Source organism: Typopeltis vanoorti, chromosome 11, assembly GCF_054136105.1.
Source record: "Typopeltis vanoorti isolate ZY-2024b chromosome 11, IOZ_Tvanoo_1.0, whole genome shotgun sequence".
Taxonomy (NCBI): Eukaryota; Metazoa; Arthropoda; class Arachnida; order Uropygi; family Thelyphonidae; genus Typopeltis; species Typopeltis vanoorti.
This window is the reverse complement of record NC_143559.1, coordinates 65,592,353-65,609,331: the sequence shown is the minus strand read 5'-3', so window position 1 is coordinate 65,609,331 and position 16,979 is coordinate 65,592,353. Positions and strand designations below refer to the sequence as shown.

At 35.9% G+C, this 16,979-nt stretch overlaps 1 protein-coding gene across 2 annotated transcripts in view; it reads right to left on the bottom strand.

Moving 5' to 3' along the window:
• The window catches only part of LOC150101680 (uncharacterized), a 276,464-nt gene that overhangs the window by 164,585 nt on the left and 94,900 nt on the right, over nt 1-16,979 (bottom strand). The window contains exon 5 of one of the 2 annotated variants that reach the window (XM_090400506.1): nt 2,390-2,589. In XM_090400506.1, coding sequence (XP_090256632.1) covers nt 2,390-2,589 — 200 coding nt within the window. The remainder of the gene's footprint in view (nt 1-2,389; nt 2,590-16,979) is intronic. The other variant, XM_090400507.1, reaches the window with a different exon arrangement.

Here is a 16,979-nt window from a genome sequence, read left to right as displayed (position 1 = left end):
TCATAGCTTTTAAACATGCACATGCTATGATGCAGTAGTGAATCTATGAATTTTATCAAATGCTCTATCTTGCTTTTTATTTTATTTTATTTATTTATTATTATTATTGTTGTTATTTTATTTCTTTTTTGGTGCTTGCATTCAGGGTTACACTGTAGTTTTGGGTGAAATGAAAACCAAGATAATGTTTGGAATTGCACTTGCTGCTGATTTGATAATATAGTCTATTACACATATCAATGTTTCAATGAGGAGAAGAATGACTGACTGTCTCAGAGAAAAATTTTGCAAGTTGTGAAAATATGTTCAGCTTGGTCAATTTTCTATCTTGGCATCCATGAAGGAAAACATGACTCCTATTAAGATTTACTGAAGAGAACAAAGCGATCACTTCCATTTATGCTTTCTTCTACTTCCCACATAAAAAAAGCCAAAGGATGGTAGGGGAGCAGACTGTAAGAGCATACAAACAGAGACAAGCATATGAAAGAAGGTACTACTTACAAATGTTCACAAGAGAGAGAGAGAGAGAGAGCTCATCATCAAACCTATAACTCAACAATCCAACCTTTTCCTATTGGTTGTCTGCATTACCCTAGAGCAATGTGCCCAATGAAATCACTCATTCACCTCTAAGAAGTATGGGAGAAGGTAGTTGCAATATAAGATTATCAATTAAGCTTGGTGTAAGTTAACTCAGAACGAATGGTAATAAGGAATCTTACCAAGAGACAAGCAAATAGTCTTTAGAGTGATGTACGTTACACATACTAGAATGTGGTTTGGTTGCCCAGCTGGTGCATCTTCAGTTCTGTCCTTGAGAGTAACAGTAAAATGCCACATCATGGGGGGTCATATTGGGTTTTAGATATGTCTCCTAAAAGCATAAAACAGACTGGTTTGTTTTTGCAAAAGGATCTAATACAAGCATCTACAACAGATCCATTTTAAGAATTTATCTATTCTATTGGCTTTGTAGACTTATCAATTCTGAGAAGTTGAGGACATATCTATACCCAGGTCCGTGTTTATTATTTAATTTTGGGAAGTAAAAACAGCCAGTGAACATCTCTTCCCATGAAAAAATGGTTGATTACATCATCTTATATAATCTATGACATATGTTGTGTTTTGTTTTCTTTCACTTTTGTGGATACAGACATATCCAAGAGGTTTGTCTAGTTTTTTTTTCTTTAACTGATGCTCTCATTATTATCATTTTTTTGATTAGAAGGTTCACTTTAGGGGCGTTTCTGGAGCAATGACATTGAGATCTCTTTGAAGAGCACATTCATTTCACTAATGTGCTCCCCAAAGAGAAGCAATCAATATCATAATTTCAGGCATACTGTTATTGGTGAGACAGTCATACTGGTTTGTGTCCTTTTGATATATTCTTTGCAGTCATCTTCTCAGCAGAGGATTTCATGCTAGGTGTTGTTATCATCACCTTTTTCTTTGCCTTGTAGTATAAGATGTTCTGCTCAGGCCTGAACTTCTGTATCTTTCATTTTTTCACTTAGTTTGCTTAAGAGTCAAGGATGTTCTCCACTGTAATCTATGCATTTACTCTTTTTAGCAGAGCATAATTTTTTATAATTTTTTTACTGCCAAACTGGACCCAAATGACAAAACCATGACAGACAGCTAGAGAATATATTTCTAACATTTAAAACAAGTGAATTAGGTTTGCAGAGCTTCACAGTGCAACTGAGATAGTCTGATTTATTGATGATGGAGATTTAGGTGTATTAGAAGTAAGGATGGTGTTCCTGTTGGGAACCAGACCATTATTCCTATATATATTGAAATGCATCTTAGAGATATCACTCTTAGTCACTAAGCCTATCTCCTCGTCTGGAACACCAAGGAGATCCTATTCTGATACCGTTCCTCTGGAACAATCGAGCTTTTTTATAGAATGTTACTATGTCCTGACGTGATGTTTCTCCAGGAACATCACCCAACATAATCGTTCAACTGCTTTTGGAAAATCTTGATAATCTTAAATATTTCTGGAAAAAGAAAGAAAAGTAACATATTTCCTACTGCTTATTTTCACTTGTTGCATAGATGATGAGAAAAATGGTAAATTACATATGTGTTGAGCTATTTTTTGTTTCTCACTTTTGTTTGTAGTTGATGTATCTAAGGTTTCTGTATCAGTTGGGAAGGACTGATGATCAAAGGGTTTTTTACCATGAACATATGCCTCACATGTGGGGGGCACCTGTTCAGTACCTATGGTAAATGGAGGATAAGCACTCATTGCTACATCCTAGTAGTGCACATATTATATCTAAATAGTTCAACTATCCATTGTACCAAAGAAGTTGGATAGCTGTTAACTTACTTTAATTATATACATAATACAAGTTTTATATCTTACCAGAGCTTTGGAAGTAAAAGTGCCATTTAATGTACCCTTTTCTTCTTCACTTTGTTGTTCCTGATTTTGATCTTGTTTATCATCACCATCGCCATCTTCTTCCTCTTCCTCCTCCTCATCTTCGTCATCATCATCTTCTTCTTCTTCTTCTGGGATATCTTGTTTGGCAACTAATTTATCTTCTTTTAATGATGAGTCTTCTGAATATAATATGATATAACCAGAATTGGCTTTTAAAATAACATTACTGATAAAAGTTTTGAATAAACAAACAATTGAACACTGAGCTAAAAAAAAGATAAACTAAATGATGTTTTTTAGATCACCACAGTTGCTGTAGAATGTGTTTTAAATTAACCAGATGTACATGCAACCATAACTGTTTATTATTATTATTTTTTTAAAAACTATATCTACATGGAGTTTTTGATTAACTTTATTATTTTTCTCCCCTTTTCAGATAGAATTTTATCAAGGTTTGAAGCTTTACATAACAGCGACAACTCTGTAACAAATGATAATATATTTGCCACAGAGTTACTGCTGTTATACTATTTTATCAACTAATGTTAACCAATAAATTAATATACCAGGAAAATTGGTGAAACAGAATAAAGCCATTGAGTAATCAGGTCACTCAACCTAAATGCAACATAGAAATAAACCTTTATCTATTAGAATTATGAAAAATAACTACTTGTTGAAGGTAGTTAACACTTAATTCAGCATAATAATAAGAAATATTCTATTATAGCAAAGCATCTTATTGAAACAATGAATTTACTTCCTTGTCACAGATAGAAACAAAGCAGAAATATGGAAAAAAAAATACTTGCTAGCTTTAACAGTATTGTTCCACTAATGAAGCATGAGCTGGCTCAAAACAAGAATGAAGTCTACATAACGTAAAATTATGTGCCTTGAGCCAGCTCATGTTTCCCTTTTGTAGCATCTTTATCATAAACAAATAATGATTATTTTTGCATCTATATTAATTAGATCAAATAATAAAATTTTTTATAACTTTTTTCCGAGAGGGTGAACTTGGTGTTTTAATAACAAGTTTTGATATCACATCTTAGTTTGTTAAATAATTTTTATCTCCGACTTATGACTGCTTACTACCTCAAATTTTTCTTTATGGGAAACAAAAATAATACTGACATAAACACAAAAGAATTTAAACAATGTTTATTGATCATATTAATCAGACATTTCCGAAAGAAAATAACAATCCACCATTAGCAATAACAAATTCAAGACATGTCTGAACAATAATCAGCTAACTTCTCAGGAAAAGTGCTGTATACCACAAGGATGACATCTAATTAAATCTAAATAAGAATATTAACCTGGCATTAGTAAGGTGGGGGTGTCACAGATCCCAAAGATTTTAAATTGACTATAACTATTTAACAATGCGTGGCAGTGAATCATGCCTCAGTGCAGCTTCCCCTCCTGTAAACCGCTACTCGATGCCACAGACGACAGGCTGTTGCATGCAAGCAAGTTTAATGTGCAGAGTCTCGATCACATAATTCCAAGGTGCCCTGAGTGTGCAATTACAGAAAATGAAAATTTTTAGTTAGTGATAACAGTGGAATCTCAAGGCTAAATGTTTATTATTGTATTAGCTTCTTATAATGTATATGTTCCTTTTGTAAACCAATATACCAAAGTCCCTAAAAAATACCGATTTATTTAGTTTGTTCATTATGTAAGCTAGGAAGAGTATATTTTTTTTGAAAAATAAAGATGTTTAAATTAGTTAAGTATTTTTGGGTAATAAAAATTTAATTTTGTGGATCTGCGTTTTTATTCTGTAAAATTACAGGACACTTAAACAATACGTAATCTAATATTGATTAAAAAGATATGGATTTCTATAATACACTACATTATTTGGGTGGGTCTATGGGACCCCACCTTACCACTTTTGTTACATTTTCCCACCTCACCAGTGCCAGGTTAAAGAAATAATGTATTCCACAAAAAGGGAGATGAAACAAGGTTTCAAAGCCCCATTTAAGCAGCTTTTAAATTATATTAGAAAAGAGCTTTAATGAATGAGATGTGCATTTCTAGAGGAAGGAGGAGGAGAAGGACCTGTTCCATATTGACTCCATGCTACAGAACCCAACTTATGTGACTTCTGATAGCAGATGCAGCATTAGTCTTTGCTAAGTCTGTTCTCTAATGAATGGCCTGTTTGTCCAAAATATGAAAGATGACACTCACATTGGACTTGGTGCTTGTTGACAGGAAAAAACATAGGCATGAATTGATAATTCTTCAGGATTCTGTCAATAGGTTCAGAGTTTACAAAATTGCACTAAAGGACAGGAACTCTACATTAAATGATGATGATGTCACAAAAGATAGGATGTATGAATTTATGATACCCTGTTAGATTTTTCAGAAGAAAACACCCATTTAGCTGCATAAAAGATTTAATAGTGTGAAATTCTTGTTTAAACAATGAAACAGAAGAGCAAACATGATGAGTTCTGTTAAGCAAAGTTCTGACAATCCAATTCTTTGGAGAAAATAACAGACAGAATCATGTTAAATATATCAACCAGTGAAGTTAGGTTTATGGAAGGTGGAGCTGGTCAAAGTGACAGTGGAGGTAGAGATAAGCATGATGGAAAGGCAAACTACTTAATTCTCCTTTTCTACTGTGAACTTGATAGGTGGATGGGGGATTGTTAATATTAGGGACACACTGAATATTCAAGTATTGGTACTCAGGTACTCAGCCAATTCAGCATGTTTTTCAGATATTCGGCTTTAGCCCAATTCAGTAGAAAGATTCGGTATTCAGCTTGCCGAAGCAGAAAAATTTCTGTTACATATGACTGAGTGTCTGTATTCAGGAGATTAAATAAGGTAGGTGTAAAATGGATGACTGAAGAGGTGAAGCATGCAATCTGGAAGAAAAAGGCATTGTGGAGGTGGCACAAGATGAGTGATGATAATTAGCTACATGAGAAGTACAAAGAGCAAGCAAGGAAGGTAACTCACTTAGTAAGGGTAGAACAAATGATGCTAAAAGAAATCCTAGGGAGTTTTTCCGATATGTGGCCAGTAGAAGAAAGAATGATTATGGGAAGTGATATGGGAGAATGATAAACACTGAGGAGGATATAATAGAGGCATTTAATTGATGGCATTCCACCAATACAAACACTAATGAGTTTACTAGAATCTACTTGTAGATTTTCTAGGCATGATTTCACTTTCTCAAAATGTCTGATCCTCTTGTTTTTTAATGAAGTGATTCAAGATCGATAAGTTCTTCAAAAACATTAAAATTATCATCAATTCCTCTTATAAAAATGTTTAACTGGGCTACATCATATATGTCAGCAGATTAGTCCAAAGCTTAAAAAAAAAAAAAGAAAAGAAAAGAAAGTACAAGTACAAACAATTCTTTCAGTTACTCAGATACATCATGAGAATTCTTTGGTACATCTCTTAACTGTTTGCTTGGATAGAGCAATTTCATCTACTTTCCTTTTGATATTTTTATCACCAAGACATGTTGCAAATATTTGGAGACAACGCTTAATAATTTCTTATTCATCAGAGAAAGACTTCTGTTTTTTGGCTAATGCTAAAACAATTTCGTAGGCCACTTCTGTCATTGCGAAACTTTCATCACTTCTTTTAACAAACATACTCCTTTTAACAAACATACATGGGTCCGAGTTACTCTCTGTAACTCGGACCCAAGTACACCAGCTTGAGTTTTCCTTCTATTTCAGTCTGATGTGTTTTATAGTGTCTATTAAGAGCATGTCTTTTATTATGTGAGAATAAGAACTCATTTTCCCATTGTTCATTGAATTCATACTTGCTATCACCTTCTGTTTTTCTTTTGGACTGTGATGGGTAACTGAATGTAAAAACAAGACTCAATTTTTGAAAAAGTACAAAACTGCAAATGTTCACAAAGCACAATTCCTTGGTGCATGAGTATCAATTGTAAACTGACCAAAATCTACAATGCGCTGCTGTTCCTAACACTTGGTGTCTCAGGATCAAACAAGTGAATATGCAAAAGATGTGCATGAAACAATGAAATCACCAAAAATAATTACTGTTTTAGCTGTTTTTCAACAGATCGGTTTTTGGTAAATACTTTTTTGCATAAATAGGCATACTTTTTTATTATTATCATTGGGGTCCAATGTGCCACTTCTAATCATCCAATGCACCACTTTTGATGCATGCACCATAGGTTGGCCATCCCTGCCTTATATCATCTACCTTCAACCACCACCCTGCAAATTAGGCCACTTATGGTAGGTCCACTGTTCTTAGTGTTCACAAGTAACTTACATTCTCAGACCAGTTTTATCTATTTACAAAAATCTTGCCAACCCACCTTCAGCTAAAAGAGACCTTTTATTTAGATGGAAATGTGATAATTCTTTAAGATATTTTCCCACTTTTGCAATCAGATTATTAATTTGCAGTTCCATCTGTGCAATACACAGCTTATAGTGTTTTTAATCCTAAAATGCATTGGGATTTTAGATAATTTTGACAAGGTATAATTGGAAGCCATTATCCCTTGTCCAAAATACCAATCTATTCAGATCATCCATCTTGAGGCATCTATACATCATCTTTATTGAACTACTATCCTCCCAATTTAGTATTACTGAACTGGAACTTCTCCATCAAATTTCCCTATTTTATTGATGTACAAATGGAACAGCAAGCCCAATGCACAGCTTGGTGGCATACCACTGGGCACTTGCCTTTCTTTTTGATTCAATGCCACCATATAGTATTTTTTTTACGTCTATTCATTAGCCGACCCTTATCCATGTCTCATTTACTCCAACTTATGTAATAGGGTTGATGTGATATCTTGTTAACTGCTTTTGCAATATCCAGAAATAACACTATGTAGCAATTATCCTTATCTATTGAAAATGGCTACATCATGATGTAATAAAGTGAAAACTCAACTGTCACTTTATTGTAGAAAGTGAATTTTGTCTTCAACCAGATTTTCTAATGTTAACCACTACTCCTGAGATCTTAAATGGTCTATAATTTGAAACTACAGTCGTTGAGCATCCTTTACATGACAGAAATTGTGCCCTCTTACCATTCTCTTGGCAATTTATCAGCACTAAGACCAGTCTAGTCAGGGACATTGACATCTCTCTTACACTAACTTGTAACATATGCGCTGATATCTCACCAAACCCCATGGCTGTATTCACATTAACATATCTTAATATCCTAAACAACTTGAGTTCATTAATCTCTACTCTCATATCAATCCATATCACATCAGTCACTGCATTATCTCCACCTCATCTTCCTTCACCATTAGCATTCATTAAAAAACTCCTTTGAGATTTCCTTTAGCCCACTCAGCTAATTCTCTCTCATAATCTGATTTTGCTTTCACCATGTCAACCATTCTGCTTGGTTGTGCATCATATTGCTTATTAGTTTACTGATCATCTTTCTTCTTATACATCCTCCATAATATAGTGCAAGAAAAAAATGTCAGTGATATATGGGAAATATTTCATGGATGTTTGAAGGCAACAGTATCAGACTGCATTTCTAAGATGAGAAGAATGTGACAGGTTGGAGTTAAATGGATAAATAACACCATCAAACATTAATTGCAAAACAAGTCATATGGAGGGAATATAAGATGAGAAGTGACAACAACTCCATGAACAATACATGGTATAGGCAAGAAAGGTGACATACAAGGTGCAGAAGGCTAAATCACATTATGAGATGAAATTGGCTGAACATTCCAAAGTGTATCCAAAGGAATTCTTTTGCAATGTTGCAAGCAAAAAGTAAAATGTTTATGGAAAGCTATACTGAATGCTGCTGGTACAAAGGTAACAGAACCAAAAGAAATCATTGAATTAATGAGTGATTATTTTGTGAAGGTTTATCATCAGGATGACAGTACAGTAGTAGCTAATGAGACAGGCAAGAAAGTAAACAATTTTGAAGTAGACAAATTTGAGATGCTTGAAATTTTAAAAAATCTCAATGTGAATTCTTCCATAGGATTAGATGGGATTTCAGCTTGTGTGTTGTGTGAATGTGAAAGAGAATTGAACTTACTCTTGACTAGGATTTTTAATTTAAGAGTCTGCTCAGGAGTAGTTCCAAGAGCGTGGAAGGAAGGAAGATACGATAGTTCCACTGCATAAATTTAGGTGGGTCAAAAACAGAGGTTGAAACTACAGACCTGTTACTATCTCAGGAGTGGTGGTTAAGGTTTTGGAAAAGTTGGTTAGAGCCAATTCAAGATTGGGTGGAAAATAATCTGATACTTTTAAGAGGTAAACATGGCTTAGTTAAAGGGAGGTTTTGCCTCAGCAATTTACTTTGTTTCTATAATAAAATAACTTTCGAATCAGATAAAGGCAATGTCTATACTGTTATATTGTTGGATTTTGCAAAAGCATTTGACAGAATACTGCATGCGAATCTGTTAAGTAAGCTAAAACAAATTAGAATGGATACTGGATTGGTGAGATGGATAAGTAGATGATGTCAGACTGGCATCAGAGAGAATAGCATATAGTGGAGTGGAGTCAAAGATTAAAAAAAAGTGACCAGTGGTGTTCCACAAGGCTCAGTTCTTGATCATTTGTTCTTTAATCTGTATATTAATGATACTAGAGACAATTTACAGAGTGATACCCAGTTGTTTGCTGATGATGCTAAGTGTAGACGATGTAGTGATCCAGCATTTGAATCAGCTTTCACTGTGGTTAAATGTAAAGTTATTCACTTTGGAATGAAAATGTTTTAGTTTGTGTATTCTGATGGGGTTTTGTTGCTGGAAATTCATGAGGCCAGGGATATGGGAGTTATGGATGATAGGGAACTGAAGTTCAGAGGTCATATTGCAAAAATTTGCAAAGCAGTTTAGAGATCACTTGGATGCTCAAAAATATACTGACTAGTAGGGGCAGAATCTGGGTTTCTTGGAGATGTGAAGGTGGTTGAGAGGATTTAGAGGCAAGCAACCAAGATAGCTGCAGGCCTGTAGAATATTCTGTATGAGAATAGATTGAAGATTTGAAATTTGAGGATATGAAAATTGGCAGATAGAAGAATGAGAGGTGACATGATAGAAACATTCAAACTGCTAAAAGGATTTTACAGAATGAAGGAACGAGAAAACTTTTCAGTATATGGCAGGTAGTGACAGAACAGGAGATCATTATTAGAAGTTAAATAAAGTTTCAGCAAGAATGTGAGATCTAGATTTTTTTTCCTATAAGGGTGGTGAATGAATGGAATGCCTGAGGTGATTGTCAGTTCTTTGTTTCCAGGCTTCCCTGTGATGAGTCTTTGGACTCCATGGAGACCTGTTAATAATAACAACATTTTCTTGTTTTGTAGCTCCTGCTTAATGATGCTACTCATTCATTTAATCTCTACCTGATTTATCCTAATTCAAGGTATACACAATCTGATATTTTGCATGAATATCCTGTGACCATTATCCATGCATTATTAACATTCTTCCCTTGGCAGTTTCTGAAGCTACGACAATGCCCAGGCTAAGTGTTTGGAATTTTCAAAACACCAAGCTAAGTGTTTGGAATTTTCAAAACACCAAGCTAAGTGTTTGAAAATTCCAAACACTTAGCCATACTACCCTCCAATCAGAGGCAAAGTGGTTACCTTGGTAATGGGCAAATTCTGTGATGCTATTACAAGATCCAATACTCTTAATCCCTGAGTACTTTTCATCACATCCTGTTTCAGGTAATTATCATCACATATATAATAATGAATAAAAGGTTAAAATGACAATAGGAGGGAGAGAGAGAGAGAGAGAGAGAAATTAAAGTAAAATTGGAATATATAAAGAATATCCTGCTGAACATATAAAATAAAAAAAGGAAATTTAAATGTGGTAACAGTGTAAAGAGACCAGAAATGGAAATTACAAAAGTGAAAGAGACTAATAAGAAAAATAAAAATGATATAAGTCCTGGGAGAGGAAGGAATAGAATGGATCAGAAAATATAGGAGAAAGAAACAGAAAAGGTGGAAGAAAAGGAAAGAATGGGACATTTACTAAAGACACTAGAAAGAATTATTGATCGACAACTCAAGACAGCATGCACATCAATCTACAGTTTAGATTTAGTAAAAGTAAAGATACAAATAATGCAACATACATGCTGATGTAATTATAGGAGAATTATAAGGAGAAACAAATATAAATAAAGCAATATACACAGTACTTTAAAATTACATAAGGGGGCAGCATTTCTGTTTATTACAATTGTAGAGGTGATGACATGATCAGGGCAGCCTTCTGAGGGGATGGTGCAGAATATCAGTAGAGTGGAAGTGATGGAGGCCATGAAGAGGATGAGGAATGGAAAATCGGTGGGCCCCGACAGGATTCCAGTGGAGGCATGGAAGGCACTGGGGGAAGAGGGAATTCACCTGCTGTGGGAGCTGTTCATGAAAGTTTGCCAACAGGAAAATATACCCGAGGAATGGAGAGAGAGTACTCTTGTCCCCATCTACAAGGGTAAAGGGGATGCACAAGACTGTAAAAATTACAGAGGAATAAAGTTGATGTCCCACACAATGAAAATCCTAGAAAGGGTTCTTGATGGAAGATTGAGGAAGGAGGTGGAGATTGCAAAGGAACAACAGATGCTATCTTTGGGTTATGGCAGATGATGGAAAAGTTTCGAGAGAAACAACAGGAGCTACATCTGGCATTTGTTGATCTGGAGAAAGCATACGATAGAGTGCCAAGGCAAGAAGTCTGGAGGTGTCTGAGGGAGAAGAAGGTTCTGGAGGTGTCTGAGGGAGAAGAAGGTTCTGGAGGTGTCTGAGGGAGAAGAAGGTTCTGGAGAAATATGTCAGGTTGGTGCAGGAGATGTACAGAAATGTGAAGACAAGTGTTCGGACCTGTCTGGGACAGACAGAAAGTTTCAAGTAACAGTTGGCTTGCATCAAGGGTCAGCATTAAGTCCGTTTCTGTTTAACATTGTGATGGAGGTGGTGACGGAGGAGGTGAGAGAAGATGCACCTTGGACAATGTTGTATGCAGATGATATCTTGCTGTGTGCAGATTCAAGAGAAGAAGCGGGAACTAAACTGGAAAGATGGAGAAAAGTACTGGAAGAGAGAGAGGTATGAGACCGAGCAGAAGTAAGACAGAGTATATGTGTTGCACAGTGGGTGGCGGCCAGGAGACAGATCTGGAGCTGGAAGGAAATGTCATCAGGAAGGTGAGGGACTTTAGATACTTAGGTTCAACAGTGGAAGAAGATGGAGGAGCTGAGAAGGAAGTGAGATGCAGGATACAAGTGGGTTGGAGAAACTGGAGGGAGATGGCTGGAGTGTTATGCGATAAGAGGGTGCCAATCAATCTGAAAGGCAAAATCTATAGGACAGTAGTGAGGCCAGCTATGACGTATGCCATAGAAACTGTGACCCTGAGGAAAAATAACATCAGCAGGATGGAAGTAGCAGAGATGAGAATGCTTAGGTGGATGTGCGGTGTGACCAGAAAGGATTGTCTGAGAAATGACTATGTGAGGGGGAGCAGTGAAAGTTACGAACTTAGGATCAAAGATACAGGAGGCAAGGTTGAGATGGTTTGGTCATGTGATGAGGAGGAGGATGAATATGTGGGAAGAAGGGTCATGCAGATGTATGTGCAAGGAAGGAGGAAGTGTGGGTGGCCAAAGAAGAGATGGAGGGAGCTGGTAGAAGAGGACTTGAGGATGAAGAACTTGGATGTGGTGACAGCCCAAGACAGGAGGATGTGGAGGAGACTCATCATCAACAGTGACCCCACTTAAGTGGGAGAAGCTGCAGAAGAAGAAGAAGAAGAATGACAGAAAATAACAAATGAGACATCATAGTGTATGCAGGTGATTCTGTCATACCAGATTCAAAACAAGATAGTAGAGGAGATGGAAAAATACTGGAGGTTACAGATATTAAAATTCGGAAAAAAATAAAAAAATAAAATAAAATAAAATAAAATTTCGGAACCACTGCATAAATGGATTATGAAAGTAATAGAAGAAAATTTTGCTCTTCTTTCATTCTTTGATACAAAGAATGAAAATAGAGCAAAAGAGAAGGGAGTGTCTGGTTTATGAGTGATAAAGTTTCCTATGAACTTAAAAAAAAAAAAAAACTTTGTAATATGAGGAATTTTGTTATGTGAAGCAGAAATATGGACTGTAAAAGTGGAGATGACAAAAGGAGTTACAAGAAAGATAATTAAATAAAAGCTGTCTTACTAGACACATACAGGAGAAATAAGGAGAAGCCATTTAGGAAAGCATGTGATAAGATTATCAGGAAAGCTTATTAATACAAAGTTACAAAATATATAGTAACTGAATAAAAGGATTTAGAGAAATATTGCAAGCACTTTACTCTAAGAAGAATGCAGCTGTTTTAAAGAAAGGTCATAGAAATAATATTTAATTCCTAAAGCAAATTACTGAAAAAAAAAAAAATTAAAGATAAGAATTTAATTTGGAGATGCAATAATAGACCATGAAAAGCTTTTAGCATGATATATAGAGAGAGAAAAAAAAAAAAGAAAAATGAGAAGGATGTAGTCCCTGGTTCCATTAGTGTCACTGTGTGCCAATATTTGAATGTTTATCAGTAGAGAGAGAGTTGTCTGGTTGCACAGAATCACATGCAGTGTGGAGATTATGAAAACTATGTAGCTGTAATAGCATTTCACAAGGTTGGAATCAGATCAGGCCATCTGTTATTTTCAACATGCTAAAAGACTCGGGATCAGTAGGATGTTTGTGTATTGGACTACTAATTGTATAACGATACAGAAGATGTATCTGATCACCAACACAAGTCGACCATGCTGCATGCAACAGCTTGTGAGGGCTGAAGGCAATGCCTCTGCAGTAATCCTGTGAAAAAACAGAGAGTAATGTTGCGACAGATGAACATTTCACAGAGAACGATGTCACTTGTACTAATTGATACCTGGGAGTGACAGCCTATCGTCATTCTACTAGACACTTCCTAACATCACAACTTATGCAGTAGAGGATGATAAAATCAAAGGTAAAATAAAATCAAAGTTCATGTAGAACTTATCCAGTAGTACACGAATAACAGATACAGAGATATTCTGTTCACAGGTGAGAAGATTTTCACCACAGAAGAGTCATTTAACTGCCAAATTGATTGTCTGGATGGTTGAACAGCATGTACCATAGCATGCAGGATTCATAGAGGTCATCACCTTGTGTCAGTGATGGTTTGGTGGGGTGACATATTAGAGGTATCCAAGTTGCATTTCTGCGAGAAAGGGATCAAAAGTTCTGCCAAAGTGTATCAAGACATCGTGCTGGAACCTGTGGTATGTTCCATGAACAACACCTTGTTTCACAATAGGAAAAGACAACACAACAGTGGTTGGAGGAGAATGTGGCCAACCACATATCACCATCTGATTGGCTGTATGGAAGTCCTGATCTGAATCTGCTGGACTTGAAAGTGTAGTTGGAGCTTGAGAGAAAGTAGCCTGTAAGAAACAACACCCTAGAATCACCAGTCTGAAGGTGGATTTGAAGCAAGCAGTGGCAGCATTTCCATTGGATGTTATGTGTGCCACCATCGATATGTGGCCTCACAGACTATCAGCCATACATGAAATCAAAAGGCAGACCATTTCAAACATTGTGTGCTGCTATATATGCATGTTATACATGTGGTTCGTATATACTAAAAGCTGAAAATAATTTTCTTATTATTATACGGGCATCAACATGGAGTCTGAAGACTCATCGTGGCAGATCCAAACTATCTATACAATCTATCATACCTCTTCTTGAACCAATTAACAGACAAAGCACTCAAAACTGACTCTGGACACCCATTCCACTCATTCACAACTCTCCAAGAAAAAAATCTAGTCCTCTCCTAACCACACCTTTATTCAACTTCCAGGGATGATCCCTTGTTCTGGCCTGCTAGCCAAGTGCTAAAACATTTACCCTACACCAATCCTGTAAAACCTTTTAAGCAAGTTAAATGTTTCTATCATATCTCCTCTTTTCACCTATCAACTTCTTCAGACCAAACAATGTTAATCTATCCTCACAGGGAACATTCCAAAGACCATTCACCACCTTGGTCATTAGTCTCTGAATCTTCTCCATTTCCTCATCCCCTAAGAAACCCAGGAGACCAGACTTGAGCACAGTAATCCAGATGTGGATGTTTCAAGGCCTTATAAAGAAGAATAACAACTTCATTATCTATACATGTTAATGTGTTTTTCAATAGCCAAGTCATCTTATGGGCTACCTTAGCAATATGTCCTATAAACTTTATAGGACATATTGCACCATCAGCAAACAACTGAATATTTCCTTTCAGATTATTTCCTACATCATTTATCTACAAATTAAACAGCAATGGTCCCAGCACTGAAGTTTGCAGCACACCACTAGTCACCTGTTTTCACCTCAATCCTGTCCCTCCATATACTACCTTATGATATCTGTCCAGCAGCCACCCTCTTATCCACGCGTCATATCCATCCCCATTTGTTCCTATTTGTGCAAAAGAGTTCTATGCAGTACTCTGCAAATGTCTTTGCAAAATCCAGCAAAATCATCATGTAGCCATTTCTTTTATCCAACTCAGCTGTAACTCTGTTATAAAAAGTTAGTAAATTACTAAGGCATGACTGACTCTTCGCAAAGCTATGTTGACCCTCGTACGGTATCATATTTTTATCTACCCATTCTTGAATTCTCTTGCTGACCAATTTTTCTAGTACTTTTACCACCATGTCTGAGATACTGATTGGTCTATAGTTTGCTACTGCAGTCTTAGAACCTCACTTATGCAAGGGAATTATTCCCTTGGAACTCTACCAGAACTGAGACTTAAATTAAAGCGCCTAGTCAGAGGCATTGCCAGTTCCTTTGCACATTCTCATAAAACCTTAGCTGATATCCCATTTAATCCCACAGCTGTAGTGATATTGAGATTCTGCATATCCTAAGAACCCCCAATTCATCCACCTCTGTTCCTACATTACTGCCTGTCACATATGTTAAAGCAGTGAGCTCACTAGGATGATATACCCTTGTAAAGGGGTCACTCAGTAACTCAACTATTTTCTCTGCTTCTGTCACCTCATGACCACCACCATTAATGTTAATCTTCCACAGTATTCTTCCTGTTACCTGCCACATAACGAAAGAACTCTTTGGGATTTCCTTTCCCCTGCTCAGCTAGATTCTTCTCATAATCTGATTTTGCCTTCCTTGCCATGCCTGTCACCTTTCTTGCCTGATCTTTGTAATGTTCATGAGTTTGCTGGTCATGTTTCTCTTTATATACCCTCCACATCATTTTCTTCTTCTGCAGCTTGTGCTTAACGATATTACTCATCCATCTAACTCCTAGTGATTAACTCTCCTTACCTTAGGTACACAATTTAATACTGCTTCCTCTAGATCAGAGCTTCCCAAACTGTGGGTGGCAGCCCCCCTAGGGGGCCGTAGGTTTTGTTGAAGGGGGGCATGAAATAATGAAAACAAATTTAAAATGTTTTAAGACTAAGTAGATTTTTTTTATCTTAAAAGAAACATATTTAATTTTTATTATTTATTATTTCTTTTTTGCTATTTTTTATATTTTAATGGAAAAAAATCACACATTGGTGCAGGTTCAAAAATTTTGCTTCCTGTGTATTTTGGCGCTTAATGAATGTTAGTAAATATATGCTTATTCATATAAGTTTCATTTCAAAGCAAAAATCTAAGAATTGCAGTTTCAAATATTTCACATGATACTGACTTTTTGTGTAGCAGTATTGAAACACATCCATCACATTATAAATTGTTATTAAACTTCTTTTATGTTTTTAATTCTTTCTTTATTACTAATCGTTTTACGTTTCATGTGCTTGTACTGTAAATGTACAATAACAATATATCTATCTATATAAAAATATGAGATAATGTGCCATGTCAAATGTATATGTAAGATACCAAAAATGTAATATTTGCATTTGATTTTTGCAATATTCACTGTGTATGTTTTGCATTGAATATAAATACAATGAATATTATAAAAATATGTCTATATTATGATTTTTTTTGAGGGGGGGACGTGAAATATTTTAATTTTCCCAAAGGGGGCCCTGACATCCAGAAGTTTGGGAAGCACTGCTCTAGATGAACCTCAACTATCTCACATATCTAACATGCACTACTAACATTTTTACCCTGCAGTGTTTTATGCCATGGTACAGATTTAAGCTTCTTCCTAAGCTTATCATAATCATATGCCTTGTAGTTCCACATATATCCCTTCTTGACAGAATATCCTCATGTTTTACAATCTCCCGAGTCAAGACAGCATGGTTACTTTCACCAATTAGAGGCAATGTGGTCACCTTGGTTATGAATAGCTCTTCTAATCCTATGACCAGGTTCGATACTCGCATACCTCTAGTACCCTCCATTACATGCTGCCTCAAGTCATTCTCTTAGTAGGATCTTCACCAGACTGCTTCAAATGAATAGCC